Genomic DNA, 22,512 nt, shown 5'->3' with positions numbered 1-22,512 from the left:
CACAATTCTCAAGGGGTGTGAGGGGGTGATAAGTTTAAGTATCTCAAAGAGGTTATAAAAAAAAAAAAAGGTTATAAAAAGATATAGTGTATTTGTTGCGCACATGCGTTTCAAGAGACAAATAAGCTCCGTGGAACAGTTTTTCAGACACGCACAGAGAAGAGTTAGCACTCCCGAGCAAGGACGTCAGCCTCTGCTGGATGAATAAAAAGTATTTCTCTCTCTCTGTATCTCTAGTACTAAGGATGCCCATTGGATGTGGCAAATAGCTTCTTGATTCCTTGCTACACCTTCCTCTGCTGTGGTCTTCGTGCGGAAAACTATGGCGGTGCTTTTTTTTTCTTTCTTTTTCTTATGGCGACAAATGTTTCCAAAGTGATGTCGGAACTCTGTGAAGGCGAAATTTGGGATTTAGTTCCAGCATGTGGTTCTAGAGAGAAGCATGCGAGGGGGAGAAAAGCACTCGGGATGAGACACAATTTTCCTCGTAGCAGCTGGGCCGGTCTGAGCCAGTTTACTTTGCTGAAGTCTTTGAAAAGTGTTGTGGCCTACAAAATTCCTTCTTTATATGACTAAGTTCCCGAAGAAGGATTCAGTGAATCCTTATGCTGAAGGCCATGCACATTCAACTGAAATGGAAACATTTTAGCCGCACTCGCATTTTTCCATTGAGATTTCTGTAAGAAAGAAATTTGCTCGCACACCCGTGCGCGTGACGTGCTTCAGCTGGTCCCCGAAGAAACCGTGCAGGGGTACCTAGTGGCACACTCCCTCCCCCTCCGTGTGGGGCATGAGACGTGTGGCGCTTGCTTGCGCAGGTTCAGGGTGCTGCTGCAGCCAGTGATGTTTGACGACTGGATCTGGGACGTGGCGTGGCTGCAGTCGGACAAGTCCGTGGCCGGCACCCTGGCGCTCTGCTTTGGCCACAACCGGGTGGCCCACTGGGACTGGCAGCCCCGCCAGACGCTGGCCGTCACCGCCTGCACCGACTACTGCCTCCTGTATCCGCCCACCATTAGTGACGGGGTTTGTCTGTAGACAGCCTTAGTGCTTAAAAGCAGTGCAGGCACGGAGCCTCGTACTAGAGTGAACTAGAACACAGAGTGGTTCAAACGAGCTGCCAAAAATGAAGCAAAAACAGGGTATTGACAGGGTAATCCCCTGAAGTCTTGCGATCGTCTCGCCGCCACGCGGTGGTCAGTGGCAACTTACAAACGAACAAAGCAATAATTATAAAATTATCTAAAAATATAAGCAAGTAAATAATTATTTACATAAATAATAGTACTTTATTATTACTACTGCGAAACTGAAGAGGAATTTCATGTATTTTTGCGATAGCAGCGCTGCCATGCGGCGGCCACCAACAACTCCTGCGTCGTCTGCTACATGAACTTCTTCGACGTGGAGCCGTTGCACGGAAGATAATGCACTGCATGGCACGAAGACAGTGGATATGTGTTAAAAACCGGGCGTGGAGTGAGTAGTCCTCTCGGCTAAAATGTGCACCAATAGCGCATCAGTTTGCCAATTATATGTTTTTTCGCCTGATATACCCTCCGTTTTTAACGTTTTATGAAAAACGCTGCCGGGTTCTGACTAGCACCTCGCTGCATGAACACGCACTTATGAGACGAAGATTCAGCAAATGTGACGTTGAATGTAACAAAAGCATGTGTAGGCATAGAGTTTCATACAATAATATTTGTGTGAAACTATGTGTATAGGTAGGCATAAATATGTACTATATGACGTATTCGGCGCTGAGAAAATTGAGATGCTAATTTTTTTATAATCGCAAACTACAAATTTCCCGTGATTGTCTGTTATAAAGAAGCACGAATATTTATTTCACTGTCAGAGTGTGACTCTTGCATCTCGTGCCGAACAGAAAATAAAAGCGTAGTTACCCAAGGTATAGAGGAAATTTAAAAGAAACTTATACAAAGATATAACAATGCAGCCCTGCTGGGAATTGAACCCCAGCCTTTTGCGTATGAAGTGGGTATTCTACCGCTGCGCCACATGTTGAAGTCTTGCGATTGCAGCGCTCCTAGTGGATTTTACCCGTTCTATGCTTCACTTTTGATGTATTGAAAATATAGGCATTTGAACCACTCTGTGTTCTAGTTCACTCTACTCGTACAGATGCAAAATACGTTTTCACTGGGGTATTTTACAAAGTGCCACGCTTTATGTGAGCACAGCTTAAAGGGGCCATGCAGACAAAATACAAGTTTGTTTTATTCGAAAGGTTTGATGTTTTAAGTGCCCTCAGTGCTTGTCCAGTTGCAAACGATGCTTTATTCACTGAGAAACTAAACATTTTAAGCGAAGATTTCAATTCTTTCGCCAAATCGGGTGTTTTGTGGCGTCTGTGATGATGTAACCAGGGCAAGTCTTAAACTGAACATTAGTATGCTGTTTAGTTTGCAGCGGACTATGGAACGCCTTGTTTACGGTCAGTCTTCCTAGATGGCACCACCATAATGTGCAGGACCGCTATCTGCCATCGCTTTGTTTCTCACCGTATTTGTGCCTTGCTCGTTTTTGTTACGGTGGGTAGTAATTGTTTTGGGAAACTTTGGGTATGCTCGACAAACAGGGTCCCATAAGACACCGTCGCTTACGCCATTCGGGCATTGTCGTGGGAGACAACCACAAAGCGCTGGACTGCTGTGCATCTATAACAAGAGTAGTGTGCGCAGTACCAACGGCTTCTATGTTTACGTGTACTTTCATAACTCCCATTGTTTACCCCACCATTCTTACTGCTGTAAAATGAATAGGCATTACATTTAAGTGAAAGTAGCTCGTTCTGCAAGCATGTAAGCCCTGCCTAACTTGCATTTGCTTTTGCCAGCCTCAGCCAATCACACAGCTGTGCATATTACGTCATAGGTTCTAGTGCGGGAAATGAGCTAGTGAGTCGCATGGCCATTTTCTTTTTTCCTGATTATATAACTTATTTGAGTGAAGTTTGCATTAAAAGTGGGGTAAGGGTATTCTTAATGGGGCAGTCTCTCGAATCAACCCAACTTGCATTTTGTCTGCATGACCCCTTTAACTCTTTCGCTACCGCAGGAAAATTGACGAATTTTTAGAGGTCCAAGAAAACATTTTTTTCCTGCTAAAAAAATTGGTTAGGCACTAATTACAGCAACACAAAATGCAGATTAATTCACGGCCTTTCCAATAACACCAGTTTTTAAAATGTTTTTACGTATCATAGTTGTGAAAAAAAAATATCAAAATCAAAATTTTTGTCAACTTGTTGAAAAAAATGATAAAAAAGGAGTTGTGTATATCGAACCACCAGTAGTAGAAAAAAATTAGAATATACATTTTGTAGGGAAACATTTCAAAAACACGCCCTAGAAAAAATGTCGACTTGCGCTGAACAGTTTGTCAGATATAAAAAAAAATGTTAGCACACACGGTGCTCGTGTCATGTGGTGAAGCCCAACCTCCAATTCAAAATGTGCAATTTCGGGTAGTTCCCTGGAATAAATCTGGCAATTTGACATTGTCAGAGGCACCAATTTGCCCCCACATAACGTAAAAACATCTTGTCAATGACTGACTTTGCATTTACAGCAAGCACAATATTTCGGACAAGCACGCGATGCGGAAAAAAACATGCATGAAGTTAAAAACGGAACGCCGTGGTTGATGCTTGTTGACGTTCACGGTCAGTTATTGACAACTTAAAGCTGAGCGTTATTATAATCTTATTCGCTTATTCGCAATTATTATAATCTTATTCGCAAGAAATGAAGTACGATGCGCTAGAATCGTGCCCTGCGGTCTTTGGCCGAGTAGCAGTTGCGCGATGAAAAAGATCAGCACAACGAGCCTCCTCTATTGAAGCGCCACCTAACAGTTTTCAAATGAAACAGTACAAAAACTTATCGGAGACTCCGTCCGAATAGACAGTTCAACTAAGCAGCAACATTAAACACCCGGATATACCCTCGCATGGAAACCAAACTGGAAGGCGAACAGCTGGCAGTGTAAGGCCGGTTTGTAGTGCTGTCCTCGGCAGAACAGATATCTGGCGACTGGGTGTGATCTTTTGACTTGCATCTGAAGTTCTTATCGCAGAAATCGGGTTAGGGTGGGGGGAAATCAGGAGCGGCGTGCTTTGTTAGAGGATCAGTCACGGACGCTCCAGGCGCCATGGCAGGTTGCCTTTAAGTTGGGTAACTGCGTAGTAGCGCTAAATATGAATTTCGCGATGCAGAAACGAAACCGACACTGTTGTAAACTGTTTGTGAATAGTCTTGGGGTAAGTAGAACTACCACAGAACTTAGAACAACGTGCGCAAAGGCAATAAAACTGCCTAAAATCATCACGTAGCTTTGCAACCAGGCACTGCTTGACATTTTCAGCTGATTTCTGGGATTATTACTGTCAGAGCGCGAACCTGACGATTGAAAATCGTTTGCTGGTTCACCATTCACGCCCTTATAGCAAAAAACAAACACTGGTGCTGAGTAATTACGAGTGGCACGCATTCTTCGTTGGTAGCAGTGATGCGCGATGACCATGCCCCTTTTCCACACCCAGGTGATTCAAAAGCGTGTCAAAAATCACGTTTCAGTTGCAAAAATGAAAGCAGAAGTGATTTTGAAAGGCCTTTTTCTGATCTAACTCCGAACAGCTTTACTTGTTTGAGCAATGCCTGGAACGCTAGGAAAAGGCGCTCCCAAAGTATCGATCAAATTGATCGATTTTGATAGGCGCGGTAACGAAAGAGTTAAAGGAGTCCTGACGCAAAATTTTCGTGTTAAGTTTTTTGTGCTGCTATGGGTGCCTACTATCCCACTAATCATAGAATGGCACATTAGACGGTTGATCGCAGTGTCAATAATTATTTACAGCCTTGTGTCAGTTCCGGTTTCGACAAAATGAACACCAAGGCAGCTGCCATGACGTTAGGGCGCTCGTGACGTCACCGTTCTCGTTGCACCTCTGCTGATGTGGACGCACACGCTTGCAGACCGGCCATGGTTTCCACCTTCTTCACGCGCTTGGGCAGCATGACGTTAGTCTCAAAACCATGACGTGGCACATGCTGAGCAGAGCATGCCAACCACAGCCAACGCTTTGGCCACGTCACAGGGGCCCTCACGTCAGCAGTTTGGGGCCAGGAGGAGCAGATGGCGTCATGCTTAGGCCGATTGTGAAAGGGTGTCCGTTCTGAGCTTTCTCGTGTGCGCAAAGATTAAAATGGATTTAAAGTACCATGTTATTCTGAACGGTTACTGTTTAAACCTGCTGGGAGATATCTCCATATACAAAGGAAGCCTTTTAAATACTTATCCCAGCTTTGAAATTTCGTGTCATTACTCCTTTAACAGTGCGACAGTTGCCTCATTTTGACACAATTGCGTTGTCCCATGCCAAGAAGTCTGAAAACTGCGCCAAAACAGTGTGAAATCTTGGAATTCTCTCACCAGTTCCAAGGTTGAATGAAAGCCAATTAAACTTCATGCACTATACCTATGTCAGTGGTAGAGCAAGGTACCAGCGGTATTAACACTATTCGTGTGTATAAGGGGGCTCACTGTGGTTTTCGGTTTGCTCTTTTTTTTCTTTTCTTCTGCTCACCCTCATGGTGCTAATCTCCCCCCGTTTTACCATGTTTTGTTCATTGCTACACCTCACACAGGGGCGGCAGTGCGCAGATTTCCACTGGAGGCATGCAGCTAGCATGCTTGCCTATTGCATTGTGTTCAGTCAGTATCATTGAGCAGGAAATTCTGGCTGCCCAACCACATCTGCGTAATAGCGAGCATTTTGGCCAGCGTATAAACATACACAAAAATCCAAAGCAATAATGTGCCCCGAGCCAAATTTTTTAATGTTTAGTGGAAGCCTGTGTGTGAAAAAAAATTTCTTTGTAAGGTTTCTAGCAGCCTATCTTAATGGAACCTTCAGTTTAAAAAAATAAGTACCTTTCTCATTCTGCTACTAGTGCTAGTACTGCTACTATTGTTATTGTTTTTCGGTGCACGTTAAAGATCCCCAGGTGGTCAAAATTAATCCGGAGCCCTCCACTACGGTGCGCCTCATCGCCTGCGTTGCGTCGGCGCGTTAAACCCTGCAATCAATCGAATCAATATTGTTATTGTTATGAAAATTCATCAAGTGGGTGTGCGGTTCCTTTGTTCGGTTATTTCATATACTTTCATTTAGGTTGCACGTATCTCGCATGGTTTGCGAGAAGGTACTTGTGTTCATTCAAAGCTCCTGTAAAAAACTTTTTCCTGTGCTGTTTTTTTTTTTGCCCCCCAAACTTTCTGAATGTAGTGACCTTTTGCAGCCTCCAAATGTTGTATTTAGTGCCAATGAGTGCTCCAAAGAGTGCTCCAATGGGGTTCCAGCTGTCCCCACCCGGAAAGGGCAAGTAAGGCAGCTGGGGATCAATTCTGCAGCGTGCATCAGGGGTGAGGGCATCTCGGCAGCAGCTGTTGGGCAGGGTTCTTCCTTGACTCGTGCGTGGGGGACGCCAGGTACGCAGCGCAGCTGGTGGGCACCACCTGGAAGCAGCTCATAGCCGTGGTGGGCACGGTGTACCGAGAGGTGCTCCTCTGGGCGCCCTCCCAGCCCTCGCCTGCACCCGTCCTGCACCGCCTCAGCGGCCACCAGGTGAGGAGTCGAGGCAGCTGCTGCCGATGAACTGAGCAGAGCGCCCCTGGGGCTGCTTGTGTTGAGCACATGAAGGTGGGCAGTAAGGAGTCCGGGGTTGCATATGGTTTTTCTTTTTTCGGTGTAGCTGACAGTTTCCCATAGTGCACACGCGGTGATGGTAAAAGTTGTGCAAACATTGGTGCAGGGCACCTATGTGAAACTTTGCAATTGTTTGTTGGGTAGCTAAATTAGTTACTTAGACGGGTTCACATATTATTCATCATAAATGTACTTCTTAGTACAGTATATCCCACTTATAGGGAGCCCTGTGTAAACGATGTGCTGTTTGTATAGCAAACAAATCTTCATTTCCCATTACGAACACCCTTTAAAAAATTTCTTAGTGCCAACATGTATCGCATATGAAAAAAGTTGCTCAGGATACACCAAATTCTGTGTGAAATGGTCATTAAGAGTTGAAGTCAGCTAAAAAAAAAAGCAGCAGAGTAGGCACAGTATACAGACTGTGCCTGGAGTGAGTGCAGGGAAATGGGATGCTTCCTTGCAAGACACAAGGTAACTTTGTCCAGTGCTGCTGGTTCCAGTTCTGTAATTGTGGCAAGCTGCATTTCTCATACTCTCTTTCCTTTTGGTCACTTTGTTTTCATGGTGAATTGCCTACTGACGACCTTGTAAAATGCTGGCATGTCAACTGAAAAATCGGTTTTAGCAAAGAAGGTGAAACGTGCCATCGTTGATGAAGTCTGTGTAACGTGAAAAAGCCTGAGGTCTTCCTAAGCTGTGTAATGGCTTCAGTGATGCAGTGGATGATTATCAATGATGGGGACAAGATCACCGCGGCCCCGGCAGTGCAGCTCGGAAGGTGATCCACAAGCCGATGTACATTAATATGGAACCACCGCTGCACGCACAGTTCTCATTGCAAGACGTATCAGAGCACAAGTGAATGGAGCGCAAGAAATACACAGGACAAGCGCTGGTGCCAGCATATCCAGCACCCGTCATGTGTCCTCCTTTCGCCTCTTTTGCTCTGTGGGATACAAAGGGGGTTGGCTGTACCCTGAGATGCCAGCGTGGGCATGAAGGGGCAGCGCTGAAACCCCAGCTAGCTAGCTATGGTAGGCAACAGCATCCCCCAAGAGTTCTTGGTGTCCGAGGGATGCCACGACAGGTTCGACTCGCCAACAGTGCAACGACAGTCTCCAAAGGGCCAGGACGAACCAGAGGCTTTATTGGCCGAGTGGCGCTGGGCATATTGATCGCCGCGACAGGGCGAAGAACTACACTATACCAATGCATGTCTCAGTGGCCGGCTCCATAAGAACCAAGGAGCAAGAATATAAATAGGAGGGGAAACGGCTCACTGCGGCAGGTATGGGCAAGCAACCAGATAACGTCACAATGAAAACCAACGCGGGCTACTAAGCTCCGTAGCTGCGACGGCGAAGAAGAGGGTGGCGGCACCTGATGGACAAAATGATAGCAACCTGAATTCATTCCGGGGCTGCGCAGTGAAATGCTGATCACGGCAGCCATGAAGCCCCGTCTCCTGTGACAGATGCTGCTAGCTGAACCTAGGCCAAGCGCTTGTGCCATCATCTGGCCCGCTAGGAAGCGTCGTTTCCACTCCGGTCTTGTTCTTGCTCCATGATAAGAGCAGGGATTGCCGAGGCTGCAAGTTGGCCTTGAGGGAAGTAGGCCTAAGGAGCCTACGTGCGCGAGGTGGCGGCAAGGCGGTTAACGACCAACATCTCCTTTCTCGATCACCCCGTGTCATGTACACACCGTGCTTAGAAAGGTGCGGGGCCAAGGAGGAAAGTTCCAGGCTCAGGGGGAGCGACTCCGGCGGTGGGGCATATCTCGCCTGTCAGCGTGCTGGCTGAAGGCCGCGCTTATGGGGAGATGTAAAGGGGATCTAAAGGTCCACACAGCCCGTGCACTAAGAAATTATCTCTCACTATCATCACTACCAACAAGCCCACATTGATGCTTTCACAAGTGCTTCGTTGCTGCTGGCATGGAGGCTGTTTCATTGAGGGGCTCCATTATTCTGGGTAAGGCCTGGTACTTGGGGGTTTGTCTTGGGGACACGACTATTTCAAGCCTAGGCACATATTTACTTTTTTTTTTTCGTTTCCTACAGCATTCACATACGAGCATTTTTCTAGAGGAGGGGGGAGCGGCAGACATGGCTTTAAATGCAAAGCAGCTGGTATTGCTGGAAGTGGACGCAGAAAAGAGAAGTACTGCACGTTTAGAATTACAAATAGCACATACAGTTTGCGTGCACAAAAGTTTGAATAAAAAATGTCTGCATTTCAAACGCGGTGCGTAACAGGTAGTGATGTGTGATTTTTAGTTCCAAAGCAAATGATGATTTTGTTCGAGTAGTTGCAAATCGAAGCAAGTATTGAGTGGTTTGAACAAGGAAACAGAAATTTACAGTGTCGCAAGCATGCCTTAGTAAGAACAGAAATGAAACTCTTGTTTCAAAGGGTCAGAATTTCTCTCTGTGATAAAACAGACATACAGAGGCTATCCTGCTGTTTTAGCTTTATTGATGATATTATATTTTATAAGGGTCCAGTTTTATCTTGCGTGGTGACTGCCATAATGTGTTTCAATATTAAGTGTAATGAGGGTATATATTTTGATGATGTGATTAACACTATTCTCTTAGAAAAAAGCATAAACAGCAGTTCCGTGAACGTTCATATCAGTTCTAAAAAAGGAACCCAGCATATGGGGCAACGCTAGGCGTGAATAATTAGCCAGATTTTTAAACCCTCATTCCTGTGACCTCATGGTGTGGTGGTGTGGTATGCGAAATTGGCATAAGTGCGTGCTAAAGAACATGCACAAACCAGAGTTACTTGATATAGGAGTTGCGAAACTCCCCGTAGGCCCCATGCATCAAAAAGTGGCCCTACGATTGGTCCGCTGTTTTGGATCTTGTTTTACAGTGGCGCTATCTTTTGGTGACAAAGTAAACTATACAACTTGCTTTGGCGCTCGACGACCTGGGCGAAAAATGGTATTTTGAGTGCTTACGTAAATTTGTTATGCCAAAGTAGCTCAATGTGTGCAACTATGCAAGTGTTTTATATACATACGAAGCAGGAGTAGTAAAAATAAATGCGACTGTAGGGTCAACCGTCGCTTGCGCGTCCTCTTCAATCTTGTGGGGGCAAAAAAAAAAAAATCGCTTCGACGGCTTTATGCAAGCTGAAAATGATTATTTAGAGCTGCTTGATCGGCTACTGGATTAGTTTTGGCATACAATGTGCTGTAGGCCAAACGATAACTGCAAATTTAGTACTTCAGGTCGGACCTATGTTGTGCCGGAGTGCCCGCACAAGCGCCAATTGGTCGAGGTAGATGCTCGGACGCAGAAACAATCGCAACCTGAAAACCGGAGTTAAGATAGCAATTAACAACTTACTAAGCACAAAAAATAAAGAATTATGCACTTTAAAACAAAATTTAACGTTAAATTGGCAGTTTGAATAATTAGTTTGTTTTTTGGATAGTGCACGTGGTGGCCGCCGTGGCACCATTGTATGCATGATCCAAAGCAGGTGCGGGCCGTTTTTTGACGCGGAGTTTCGCAACTGCCTACATCGACGAGCTCTGGCACAAACTAGCTGAGGGAGTGCCGTAGTGTGAGCACCTTTCTGTCAAGAAAGCTATATCTCGTTGTCTGGGAGCATGAAGCTGGACAAGTTCGTTATTTTTCTTACGTCTTATTGTCAAAAAAATGTCCGCACTTTGCACATCATTTGATCAGAAAACCGGGGACTCGGGGACTATGTGAGTGGTACGTAGCTAGGTGTTCTTGTCTAGAGAGTGTTAACGATCAAGATGAGGAAAGAGAAACATAGTGGTGAGTTGGGCTGATGCTGCTGTCTAGGAGATAAAAGGAGCTCCCCAAAAACTCCTTTCCTCTTGCCGTTTAGCCGCACATCACCGGGGCATTGCTGGAAAGCCGGGGCGTTGCGGGGCATTGTGATAGCAGATAACGCCGGTTCATGTTCGCGGCCGCTGATTGCAGGCACTTAGGGTGCAATACATCCGGAGCCCAACTACCATAGTTTGTTCAAAGCTTTGTTAAGAAGATATTGTTTGTGTATTTTGTTAGGATATTTTTTGTTTTCAACGAGGCATAATCTTATGTACACGAGTTTATTGAAACATGCCCCTTGGTGTTTTCGAACTTCAAAAGACTTTGAAAGTATTCAGCGTTTTCGAATAGTGCTATTCAATTTGAAGCCAAATGAAGTGTTGCGTTGCGCGGATTTGACAGTTTCGAATATTCGCCAACTTCTAGTAATCGGGTATGTTAAGAGCAGCGCAAGCGTATTAGATTGCTGTCAAGGCTTATCTTTGGCACACTCTGCCATTCCTGTTTGCTTGATGCCAGATGACCAACTCATCTTCAGCCTGAGGGCAGGACCCTAAAGTGGACCGTGTCGTGCCGAAGTTGACTGGCAATGCCTTTCCTAAAATTAGGGCCAATGTGGCCCCAATTTGGCCTTAATGGCAAAAATTTGGGCCAAATTAGAGAAAGGGGGCTGCAGTCCACTGCCGTCCCTTTCCTCCCCCAATTTTAAACACATGCAGAATGTTTTTCTGCAATGAAATATTTGTCATTACAAAGTGGATGGGTAAGAACAAAATTGGAAAGTTGCGGGGTGTCCTTCTGAGGTCGCACAAGACTGCTTCCCTCATTGACAGGTTTTCAGGCGAGCAGCAACTATGTAGCCATTATTGTGCTTGAAAATTGGTGTACCGGGCTGTACAGTCTTGCCTGGTGGCGGCAGTCTCCAGGTACTGTTCTGCTCTCATAAGTGATTATATATCTCACTACTTGAACAGAAGTTCCTGGACGTTTTTGTGAGTCTACGCTTAATTGGGATGGGGATATTGGTTTAACTTGTTCTCCCCGCAATCAAATGTGGACTAGAAGGGTAGTTGCAGCACACGTTCATTTTTAATTCAAGGCCTTCACTCCCCGTTGCCACGTTCCTTCCAGTGCTACACTTCAAGAGTGGCTTCCTCAACATGGCAGTGCTTTAGTAATATTTACTGCTACATTTCTGCTAGCTTGACAGCAGAGAGGTGCAAAGACTACATCTAGAGTTCCACATACATGCATTCTCTGATGGCCTTCATCTCTGCATGTACAATCATGGTGGCTCGTTATAATAAACTTTCTGCAACATGAAGGACATTTTCAGCCACAGTCTGTCACCATCCAAACTAGGGACTTCATTTTGGGGTGAATTGAATAAAAATAGGCGTCGTCGTGTTATTTAAAATTGGTTTATGAACCGAAAGTTGGTAAATCAGTGAAAAGTAGACCTCACAGTGTACCGCATATTGTTCGTTGTTTATCTTGTTATATGGCTCCATGTGTAAAACCTAGCTGACATGCAAAAAGGCTTTAGTGAGCTGCTGACGTGTGACCGTGTCTCTGTAATACTCCCTTTGGATAAAAGTCATACAGCACGTGCGCACTTTTTTTCTTCCCATTCCGGTCTCTGTTTTCCAGAAATAGAGGAAAGCACGGCACAATTGGACAACCTCTTGCCAAAAACTGAATGCTGACCATGCAGTATTGCAGGTCAGCTGCAGGACACGATTCGAGTTGATTCAGTGCATTCCAGTAGATCCGTACAAACCCGTGTTTTGGCTCTTTGTTGAATGAGTAAAGTTTGTTTATGGAAGACTTACTTTTGTTGGCCAAGCTTCCTGGGGATTGGGAGCGTCTTATCCCCCCGCGTGCATGCAGGGGGCCATTTTCTCGGTGAGCCTGCACGTGCCCCAGCGGCTGCTGTGCTCGACGTCAGACGACCGGTCGCTGCGCATCTACCGCTTCCACGACGCGGCCACCCCCGCCACGGGGGCCACCAGCGAGGGGGCCCTGAGCAGCAGAATCCCCACCCAGCAGCCCCTCGGCCCCGCACAGCTGGCCGCCGGGTGGTTCAGCTCGGTGCACGCCCTCTATGGCCACGAGTCACGTGTCTGGCGGGCTGCCATCCTGCACAACTGCTACGTCAGTGTGGGCGAGGTGAGGCCCTCTCCTCTGACATTGGGGGCGTAGTCCCCGCTGTCTCCCCCTCCCTCTTCGAGTGTCTCAGATGCTGGGTGGTCGAATGAATGTGGCATTGCAGTGTGAATGGGTAAAGGTTGCGAACTGTCCCTTACAAGGGTCCTTGTTGTCCCTTTAACCGTGTTGCTGTTTTGTGTGCTGTTTGTTGTGTGAAGCCAACGCATGCTCACTTGATGTTCTGCACCGTCAAACCCCACCATCTGTACCTTTTGTGCACAAATGCTTGGTTGTGGCAGCATTGTCAAGAGAAATTCTATTGAGGCATGTTTAACGCTTTCCTGCCTGCAGGAAAAGCAGTGATTTTGGGTAGTCTGGCAAATAATTTTTCGCCGGTCACAGAAAATATGTAACAGTGTATGGCATCAGAATGTAGAAGGGTAAATTTCCTTTGCAATGGTAATTGTTTCCAACAAGAATATTTACGAGAAAAAATAAGAAAAGCTTTTCAGAAAAATATTGTGACAAACAAAAAATAAGCAAAATAAAACCAGAAAAACCAGACAAAAAATTGAAGATATACATTTTGTACACATACAAGCAGTGCAAAACTTCTGCAAATATAAAGTGCCTAACAATAAATTTTTTGACTTACAAAAAAAAACAAAAAAAGTTAGCCCTAGGGTTTCGTGCCACTGGGAAAAGCAGTTCCTCAAACTTGTGAAACATAGGTTGGCTGTACATGCATCGCAGAAAACATTGGTTTTCTGCTCCACCCTTATTTCTTCGTAGCACAAGTTACAGTTTTTATGCTTTTGCATTTTCTAGGGCTTGGGTTGATCAGGGATATCAGGTTCCGACTGGTTTTATGCGCTTTCGCTTTCCATACTAAAATCTGATGAATAAAAGTTGTCCTCGGAGTTAGTGTTGCTAATATCATCCAAAAATTCGCGTGTAGGGTCGTCCAAATCGCTGGAAATGTGGCTTTTCTGCGGTACGGTCACGTGCGATGTCGACATCATTGCCATATCTTCAAGCGCCGTTACATGACTCCGGCGGCGCTTTCACATGAAAAAACAAAAGCAAAGAGGATGTAAGTGTCTCTACTACTCAGTAGATGGTGCCAGCTCTCAGAGGGCACTCAGAAACCACCAAATTCAGAAGAGAAAACATCAAAATTTGAACTTGAAAGCGTCGATAATCTACCATCGATTTGAATAGGCGTGGGAAGGAAAGTGTTAAATACTAAAGCAAAGCTGTATGCTGTTTTCATGTGAGGCTTTATTTGCATGTCCCTTGGGAAGCAGCGTACGTTAGCTTCTGCATTGTCAGGCCAAACCTTGTCCAGAACATTTAACATTGTTCCCAAACTGCTTAATAGTGCAGCATATAACATTATGAGGTGGATAGGGAAGTGGTAGAAACAAGTTTACTGCTGTTACACTCCCTCTACTTTCTAGCACTTGCCTCATTTTCGCTACAAAGTCATTACCACCTAGCTTTTTGGTCAGACGGCAGTGCCACTTAATAACTAGTTCGCCATTAGCGAGTTCCTAATATTTGAATAGCATTCTGCTTGCATCCAGTGGAAAAACTTGCATCCAACAGAAAAAAAGAATAAAGATCTGAATGGTCGTTTCAGACCAGCAATCCTCAGTCCTTCAACTAGCCTCGAATGGATCCAACTGCCAAACAGCAGGGCATGCCCGCTTGCTGGGCCTGGACCTATAAGCAGCCTTCACTAAGTGCATGTGAAGTAAATATGAGAAATTTAGGGCAGCAAGCAGGCTTCGCAAGCTTGCTAAGCGTGAACTAATAGGCTCTTTCTCATTCGGAATCGTGTTCACTGAAAAGTGTGTGTTCTTGAGGCTGCTGCGTCGAAGCTGCCAACCCAGCAGGGTACGCTGAATTGAATCAGGGCATTGCTGGGGCTTGCATTCCTGTTTCCCGTCACAGTCAAACCTTGATGTAACAAAGTCCTCCTTGCAGCTTTAAGTCGGGGTTCGTACATTTCAGCAGTCAGAATTGGCATGTTACGGTGCCAGGAACACTCCCAAAAGTTGTTAGTAGCATGGGAATGGAATTTCCCAAAGAAGCTCCCACTATTTGTGCAGTAAGACTCGAGATGCATGGCATAGATGACTACCGTGCCATGTGCAGTGGACACGCTTTGTGTTTGGCATATGCTGACAACACAATGGAGACGCCGATGCTCATTTTTATTCTGCCCTTGCCGGAGTGCCCGTGAGCATATCTCAATTTGAGGCTTTCTCTTTGGCACTGGCCGCTGGTGTGCCCTAGAGCTTCCGAGGCACTCTCGGGTTCTCTCGAGAGCAAAAGGAGCCTGCTCGGTGTGACTCTCAGCCGACTCGGCCTGCTGAGCCGGCTCAGTTGACAGCGCAGCGATGTGGTCAGCTTTTCTGCCCAACAGAGTGCCGTTCACTGGCAGTGTTTTTACATGAGAGGACACATGAAAAAGATTGTATGCCTAGGGTTCATGTTTATTCACTATTTTCGCTTGTACAGTGGAACCCCGATTATGCGCCACGCAGTTTTACGACGACCCTGTTCTTACGATGGATCACCATGGTCCCGGCAAACTTCCCATGCAAACAATGCATTGAAAGCCCTGATTTTACAACGCTCGGGTGCACGCGGTCTGCTTCATACGACAAATGCTGGCGGGGAAAAACCGGCACTTTCCCCACCTTTTACGCTGCTTTGCCATCTCGTCCCAGCCTTTATTTCTTAATTCCCATTTGGCGCTGCTTGATGTGCAAAGGTAAACAGTCCGCGGCAGGTCCGACCACTTGCAGAACAGACTCCAGCAAGCGGGTGGGGATTGGCGGGCAGGTGTAGTGTTCGCGGAGCGTGAGAAACGTACAACCGACACGTTTGGGCGTTCAGTCTGAGAGTGCCTTTATTTTTCGGTTCCCCTCCCCGGGTCGCGCCCTCGTAATTCCTTCGTCGGGCGGGCCGAGCCGCCGCCGGCGTCTCGGCATAAACACACAGCACATCTTCCCCTCTCAGCCTTCCCTTTAACAAGCGTTGGACAGGCTTGACTATGCGTCTATTCCGTGTCTTGTAGCCTTGTAGGGCAGATGAGCTTCCCTGGGGTTCATTTTTTTCTGGCGGCTTTTGGTCGTCGTGAACTGGCGCTTCTCCCACCTCACGTCTCCTTGCATCTTGCGAAGCTGGCGGTTTTCTCCCAGGCGTTGATTCATTCGACGAGTGTGGAACCTCAACCTCAGGGACAGGGGGCTAAGTGGATTCGGTTCCTTCTCAGTTGGTCTGCGTCTGTCTCCACAATGTAAGACCTTGTAGACCTCGCCGATGAAAGTACCGTTCCAGTCTTGTTCTGGTTCTTTATCCACACCGTTTCTCCCGGCTCTAAATCACGGAGGATCCGAGCCCCATGCCTTCTGTCATGGTTTCTCTTCTGCTGGGCTGCTCGGCGCAGTTCCTACGCCCGGAGCGCTGTATTGTCGACCCCAGTGGGATCTAGCGAACTAGACACTTCTGGAACAGACATTCTCAGACACCGTCCCATTAACAACTCCGCAGGGCTAAAGCCATTTGCAAGTGGCGTGGCTCTGTTCGCCTGAAGAGCAACATAAATGTCCCCCGTTTTCTGTAGGCTCTTCTTTATGATCCGCACGGCTGCCTCAATGAAGCCATTGCTTTGCGGAAACCTGGGGCTTGATGTTACGTATTCGAAGCCTCATTCATCCGCGAACTGGCGGAAAGCAGAGCCATCAAGTTTTTTGAACTGAGGTCCATTGTCGCTGAAAACTGTTTCAGGCGTGCCATGCCTTGCGAAAATAGACTTCACGTGCTTGATGACTTCTTGCGCTGTCATTCTCGGAAGCAGGGCGATCTCAGGATACCTTGAATAATACTAATCGGTCACAAGCAAGTAGTCCTTCCCTCCACAGTGAAACATGTCCATGGCAACTTTCTGCCATGGTCAATCGGGAAAATCAGACTTATGAACGACTCATGGCTGTATCCCTGTTCTTTAACGCACTGTGTACACCGACGAACAAGCTCTTCAATTTCTGTCGATACACCCAGCCACCATACCGACTCTCGGGCTCATGCTCGACACTTAAAGGCCAACTGCACTCAAATTTCACCCTGGTTAATCCGCCTCTTTCATTGCGGTGTGCTGCCACCTAGCGTGCCTAGCGGAAGTTGAAGCTGTAGGGTTTGCCGGCGTTTCCTCCGGCTGCGTTCTCGTTGTATGCACGGCAATCCCACATTACGGCGAGGAGCAGCCGAAGTATTTCTTCTGTGTTGGTGTTATAACGCCTTAAGATGACAGCCCCTGGTCATCACATAATACCAGGCGGCTTCTTATCACTGAATGAGGGCTGGCAGAGAAATCTCGGACAGATCCGTGTGCCGTCCGAGTAGCAGAGCGAGCAGTACTTGGAGTCGTCTGGCATGAAGTGCGATCGCCAGCTCAACAAAGGCCGGTAGTTCGCAAAATGCCTTTAAGCGCTGGACACATGTACGATTGGTACACGCGATTCGCATGCGACTGATCGTTACGACTGTCGCCACGACTAGTCGTACGCTTGAATTTGAGACGGCCCGATGCGCGCATGAGATGCGTCGTCGGCGTCGCTCCGCCCACTGTTTTTGCTCCATGGTAAACTACGATGATCGCTGAGCTGAATTTGTAGATTCTGCGCGTATGTTCGCAAGAAATGGATAAAGCAAGCAATCGTGAAGCGTTTTCTGCCTTCGGAAACAGTCCGCGCACACGCCGGCCGCGCCTGCCAGCTCGGCACACTCAGCGGCTCGAACCGGCGCAGACCACGGTAGCAACCGCGCTTGTCGCTGCTCTTCTGAATCAATCTGATTGCTAAAAAGTTCCACATGCGGGAAAGTAGGTGTTAGTGTGGTGAAAAATTGTGCTAGGGATTGTTGTCAGGGCTTATTTTAAAAGTGGCGATCAGATATATCTGCCGATGTTTTTCTTCCTCCATGCGCTAACCGGTCGCCGCGGCGCGCGGTGCGCCGAGCGGCCGAGAGATGGCGATATCTGCGCGGAAGTATCGAAACAGGCTACGCAGATGTCTTGGTCACCGATCGCTCAAACGGCAGTTATAACTTAAATAGAGTTCCACATGCGAGAAATGGGATGATAGTGTAGTGAAAAGTTGTGTTGCGGATTGTCATTCGCAGTTGCACAGATAGCAGCGATCAAATATCCGCCAGGATGCTAAGCCTAAAGTTCCCATCACCCGAGCCGACGCGAGCGACGCAAGCCGCCGTAGCAGATCGCGTGCGGCCGACGGGAAGCGATAGAAGCCGACACCATTCCCTTTTCGGCACTCCGAGTTACAGCGGAACGCAGCACAAGTTGTGGGCATTGTTCCGCGCACAACGAGCACACACAAAAAATCAAACGATGTAAATACAACCACGACCCCTTCCCGCTTGTGCGGGAGCTGTGGGGAATGTCGTCTGCTGCCCCTACCGGACTGCTTAGGGACTTGGCCGCTAGGGGATTGCGCATGCGCAGTGGGGTTGTGAAAGAGGCGGATTGCCTTCGAAATGTGTAGTACCGTATAAACCGGATTATAGGTCGACCTGGTATATAGGTCGACCCCCTACCTTGAGGTGGGAAAAGTTGACAAAATCATAATTCGCCACAGAAGCGCACTCACACTGTCTATATTTATTTTCGACGCTCGTCCGTCACTGCCACTAACTATGCCTGCCGAAGTCACAAGTCCGAGCTCTCAGAGTCGTTCGAGGATGACTGCTTCGCACTGTCATCTTCCATGCCATCAGGCACGTTGCTGATGGAGCACTTCCTGAACGCTCGTGTAACCATGTTGTCGGGCAGCGACTGCCCAGAGAAGGACACCCAGCTTGACACGGTCGCAACTGGCCCGTATAGGTCTTTTTGTTGTCGCCGGCTATCCACTTATTGTACAGTTCGCGGAGCCGGTCCGCGCATGGCCTCCGGAGCAATCGTGAGTGAAGTGCCCGGACGAAGTTCCCGGACGAAGTCCGCCACTTTGTTCTCCAACTCGGGTTGCACCGCTTGACGTCCACAGAACGATCGGTTTCGGGGGTTGCACGCGCACAGCTTAGCTTTCTGGCTCCGCCAGTACCGCACTCTTTTCTCTGAAATGCCTAACTGGCGTTACGCCGCCATATTCCCATTCTAGTCGTTGACTCAATCGCCGTCAGCTTAAACGCCGCGATGAACTGGCGTCGACTGCCGCCACTCATCTCGGAACAGAGACGTACAGAAATGTACGCACGCACGCGTAGTAGACGAGTAAAAGACGAAAAAGTACAGAAAAGGGAAATGAAATAAAGGCCTGATAGAGCGAGAGAGCAGTCCGACACGAATGCCGATGGCGATTGGCGACGGACTACGCTTGCACATTGTCGCCAGACAACGATTTACATTCTGCCAATGACCGCTATATAAGACGAGGGGTGACTTTAGTGCGGATTTTTTTGGAAAAAAACTCGACCTATATTCCGGTTTATACGGTAGGTACCATGAGAACTACTGCGACGTGACCGGTAGCTCTGTGCAATGCGTGGTTATTCAGTTTCAGGCACTCAAAATACCGCCCTTGCAGACGACAAAGCACCTGCCGGCATGTCGCGCAAACAGCCATTTAGCGGAAGCAGAGTCCTTCAATGCTTTACTGGTCACGAAACTTCGGCGCTCGCTTCATATAGGGACCGCGCGCGCCACTACAGGCGCCACCGCCGCACGAAGGTCATCCAGCCGCCGCGCGTGCGGCGTATTTGCCAGCTCTTGGCGTGCAAACGCTCGCTGCTTTTGGTGTCTGCGCGCTGATTAAGTGTGTTTTTTTTTTCGTAGTAGTTAGCGATGAATAGTCCAGTAATTGTGTTTATCACCTGCCTTCAATGGGGTTTTATTTTTCGAAGTAAGTTACCGTAGACTTCGGCCGCGAACGGCAACGGCTTCTGTGTGCTCTGGCACAAGCGCTGCGCCGTCGTGTTTACGGATTTTTAAATTTATATTGCTTCTTTTCTTAAAGCAAAGTTGTAAATACCACACATACGGTAGCTGTGTAGTGACGGGCTGCTGCGGGTCTATTGATAATACAATAAAAAACTGAAAGAAACCAAGTACGCGTCATTCAGACTACGCTTAATGAATCCGTTTATTGCTCTGTAATGCACAGAACGCTAAAAGAGATAGCCCAATAGTATTGTCGTTTCGATGAGTGGGTACATACTTGAGAACATCTAAAAACGCTGCAGAAACGCGAAGGATCAAAACACGAAGAGATATATGTTACTCCATGTGTCTTTCTGCTTCCACGCTTTGCAATCCTTGCAAAAACAGGAAGCGAAAAAAGAACAATGAAACTGATTTTATCACACGCAACAAAAAATTTCTATGTTACGACTTGGTACGCGCTCGAAGGGCCCGCGGCTTGCGCGGGATTGCACAACAAGACGGCAAGAACGTGGCCTCGACACGGCCACGGCAAGAATAGAGGGGTTTGCTTGCGCGTCGCGAGGTGGCGCCACCGGCGCGCGCGGAGTGGCTTCGGCGGAGAGGCGGCTGCGGAGAGCGGGGACTTCGACTGCGGCGCTCGGCGGCGGCGGGCGGCCGCTCCGAGCGAGGATGAGACGACGAGACGGCGGCGGCAGAGCGACCCGGCGAATTCCTCTTCGAGCCTGTACCGACCATCGTCCACCGGTAGCGGCGAGTCGAACGACTCCTGCCGCTCGAGCAACGCGGGATTTGAGAAGACGGAGCCAGCTAAGTGAGGTTTTGGGAATAAACCCCCCTTGGAGGTTGGCGTCGGTTGTCTTTGTCTCTTGCCTGCCTCCCACGCCGGCGCCGTCTACACGGCAGCCGCGTGCGGAGGATCGTCGGAGTATGACCCACACCACATGGTAAACTGTAATCCAGTGACATACTCCTGAAACTTCTCACATGCCCAGGTCACAGCAAGGCCTTCTTTTTCAATCTGAGCGTACCACCTTTCTGTCTCTGACAGGCTACGGGATGCGTACGCTACAGGTCGATAGACTCCATCTTTCTGCTTCTGTCGCAGAACTGCACCTAACCCGAAGGATGAGGCATCTGCTGAAACTACAGTCATGTTCTCTGGGTCGAATACTGATAGAACTGGACTTTCAGACAGCTTTTTCTTCAGCAGTTCGAAGCTTTTCTGTTGGGCTGAGGTCCATACCCACTTGCTTTTCGCGTTTAGAAGAGCGTTCATGGGGTGAGCTATTTCTGACATGTTCGGGACAAACTTCATCAGGTAGTTTGCCATTCCGAGAAACCTTCTCAGCTCCTGAGTGTTTGATGGTGGTCTCATGTCAATGATAGCCTGCACTTTTGACGGGTCGGCATGAATTCCTTGGTTATCAACAATGTGTCCCAAGAACTTTACCCTTTGAACATTTAACTCGCACTTTTCACGGTTCAACGTGACGCCATGTTTCTGTAACCTTTCCAGAACCACTCTGAGACGGGCGTTATGCTCTGCTTGTGTCCTGCTGTAGATCAGGATATCATCCATGTTACACACGACGCCTTCCAGGTTATCCAAAAACTGTGACATCTTCCTTTCGAAGAATTCAGGCGCTGAACTGATTCCGAACAGTAGTCTCTTGAACCGGTACCTGCCAAATGGCGTTATGAACATGGTCATGCTTCAAGACTCTTCCGCAAGCTCAAACTGCCAAAATCCTGAATTGGCGTCGACTTTGGAGAAGTACACTGGGCTCCGGCAAGTTGCGCATGGACATGTTCACTGACAGGCAGAGGGTGAAGTTATCGCTCTACAAACTTGTTTAGCTCAGTCAGGTCTACGCATATGCGTACATCTCCGTCAGGTGTCTGAACAATGACCATTCCAGAACACCATTCTGTTGACTCCTCAACTGGCTCGATAACATCAAGCTCAATCATCTCTTGAAGTTTTGTTTGGGCCTTCGACATTAATGGTATGGCAACTTTCCAAGGAGTGGTCAACACCAACATTACAGCATCTTCTTTAAGCTTGATCTTGTATGCGAGCTTAATTTTACCAAGACTGGAGAACAGCTTGGGAAACTCACCCTGTGGGTTGACAGCTTCGCTTTTCTGAATGATGACTTGATCAAGACGTTTTACAATGCCTAGTTCTTCGCTGGCTTTCCTTGACAGGAGAGGCATCTGAAGACCATCCACAACGTAGATGCTTCCTTTCATCAACGTGTCGCGGTATGACATGTCTGCCGTTATCATGCCGGAAACAGGAAGTTGTCGCTCATTGGGTCCCTTCAAAACCTGTCTGGCTTCTGGAGATGAAGATCCCTGAAATATCGCCGGTACGTTTTCACAGGAATCACAGTCACATCAGCTCCAGTGTCCACTTTGGAGGTGACGGGCGACCCATTGATGTCCACAGTAGCCATCCACTTTTCGTCGCAGCTGGATGAGACGGCTCCGAGAAATGCATCGTTGCTACGGACGATCTCGCGGACTGATGCTCCTTCTTTGCAGACACGGGGAAAATGTCCCTTTTTGTGGCACTTGTTGCACGTAGCGTTTCATGCTGGGCACTTCCCTGTAGTGTGCTGCGAGTTGCCACAGAACATACACTGCTTTGCTTCGGATTCAGGCGGCTTCTTGTCTCGTGTTGCAGACCCCTTTCGATTTCTTGGAGATACAGTCATTTTACAAGTCTGGCCGACTCTGTCCACGTTTCGTTTCTTGTATCCGTGGAGTGTAACAGCTTGTTCTTTTACGACTTCAGACTGTCGCGCCATGTTGGTGGCCTTTTGGAGGGTC

General features: G+C 47.7%; 1 protein-coding gene across 1 annotated transcript in view; it reads left to right on the top strand.

Annotated features, from left to right (window-relative positions):
• The window catches only part of LOC144175534 (tRNA (34-2'-O)-methyltransferase regulator WDR6-like), a 161,844-nt gene that overhangs the window by 28,280 nt on the left and 111,052 nt on the right, over window positions 1–22,512 (top strand). Inside the window, exons 4-6 of the mRNA XM_077704610.1 lie at window positions 819–1,001; window positions 6,520–6,655; window positions 12,450–12,728. Of these exons, the coding sequence (XP_077560736.1) occupies window positions 819–1,001; window positions 6,520–6,655; window positions 12,450–12,728 (598 nt within the window). The remainder of the gene's footprint in view (window positions 1–818; window positions 1,002–6,519; window positions 6,656–12,449; window positions 12,729–22,512) is intronic.

This window comes from Haemaphysalis longicornis, unplaced genomic scaffold, assembly GCF_048455015.1.
Source record: "Haemaphysalis longicornis isolate Haplotype H1 unplaced genomic scaffold, Haemaphysalis longicornis Haplotype H1 scaffold_1, whole genome shotgun sequence".
NCBI lineage: Eukaryota > Metazoa > Arthropoda > Arachnida > Ixodida > Ixodidae > Haemaphysalis > Haemaphysalis longicornis.
The sequence above is the reverse complement of the archived record's forward strand: the minus strand, read 5'-3'. Positions and strand labels throughout refer to the sequence as shown.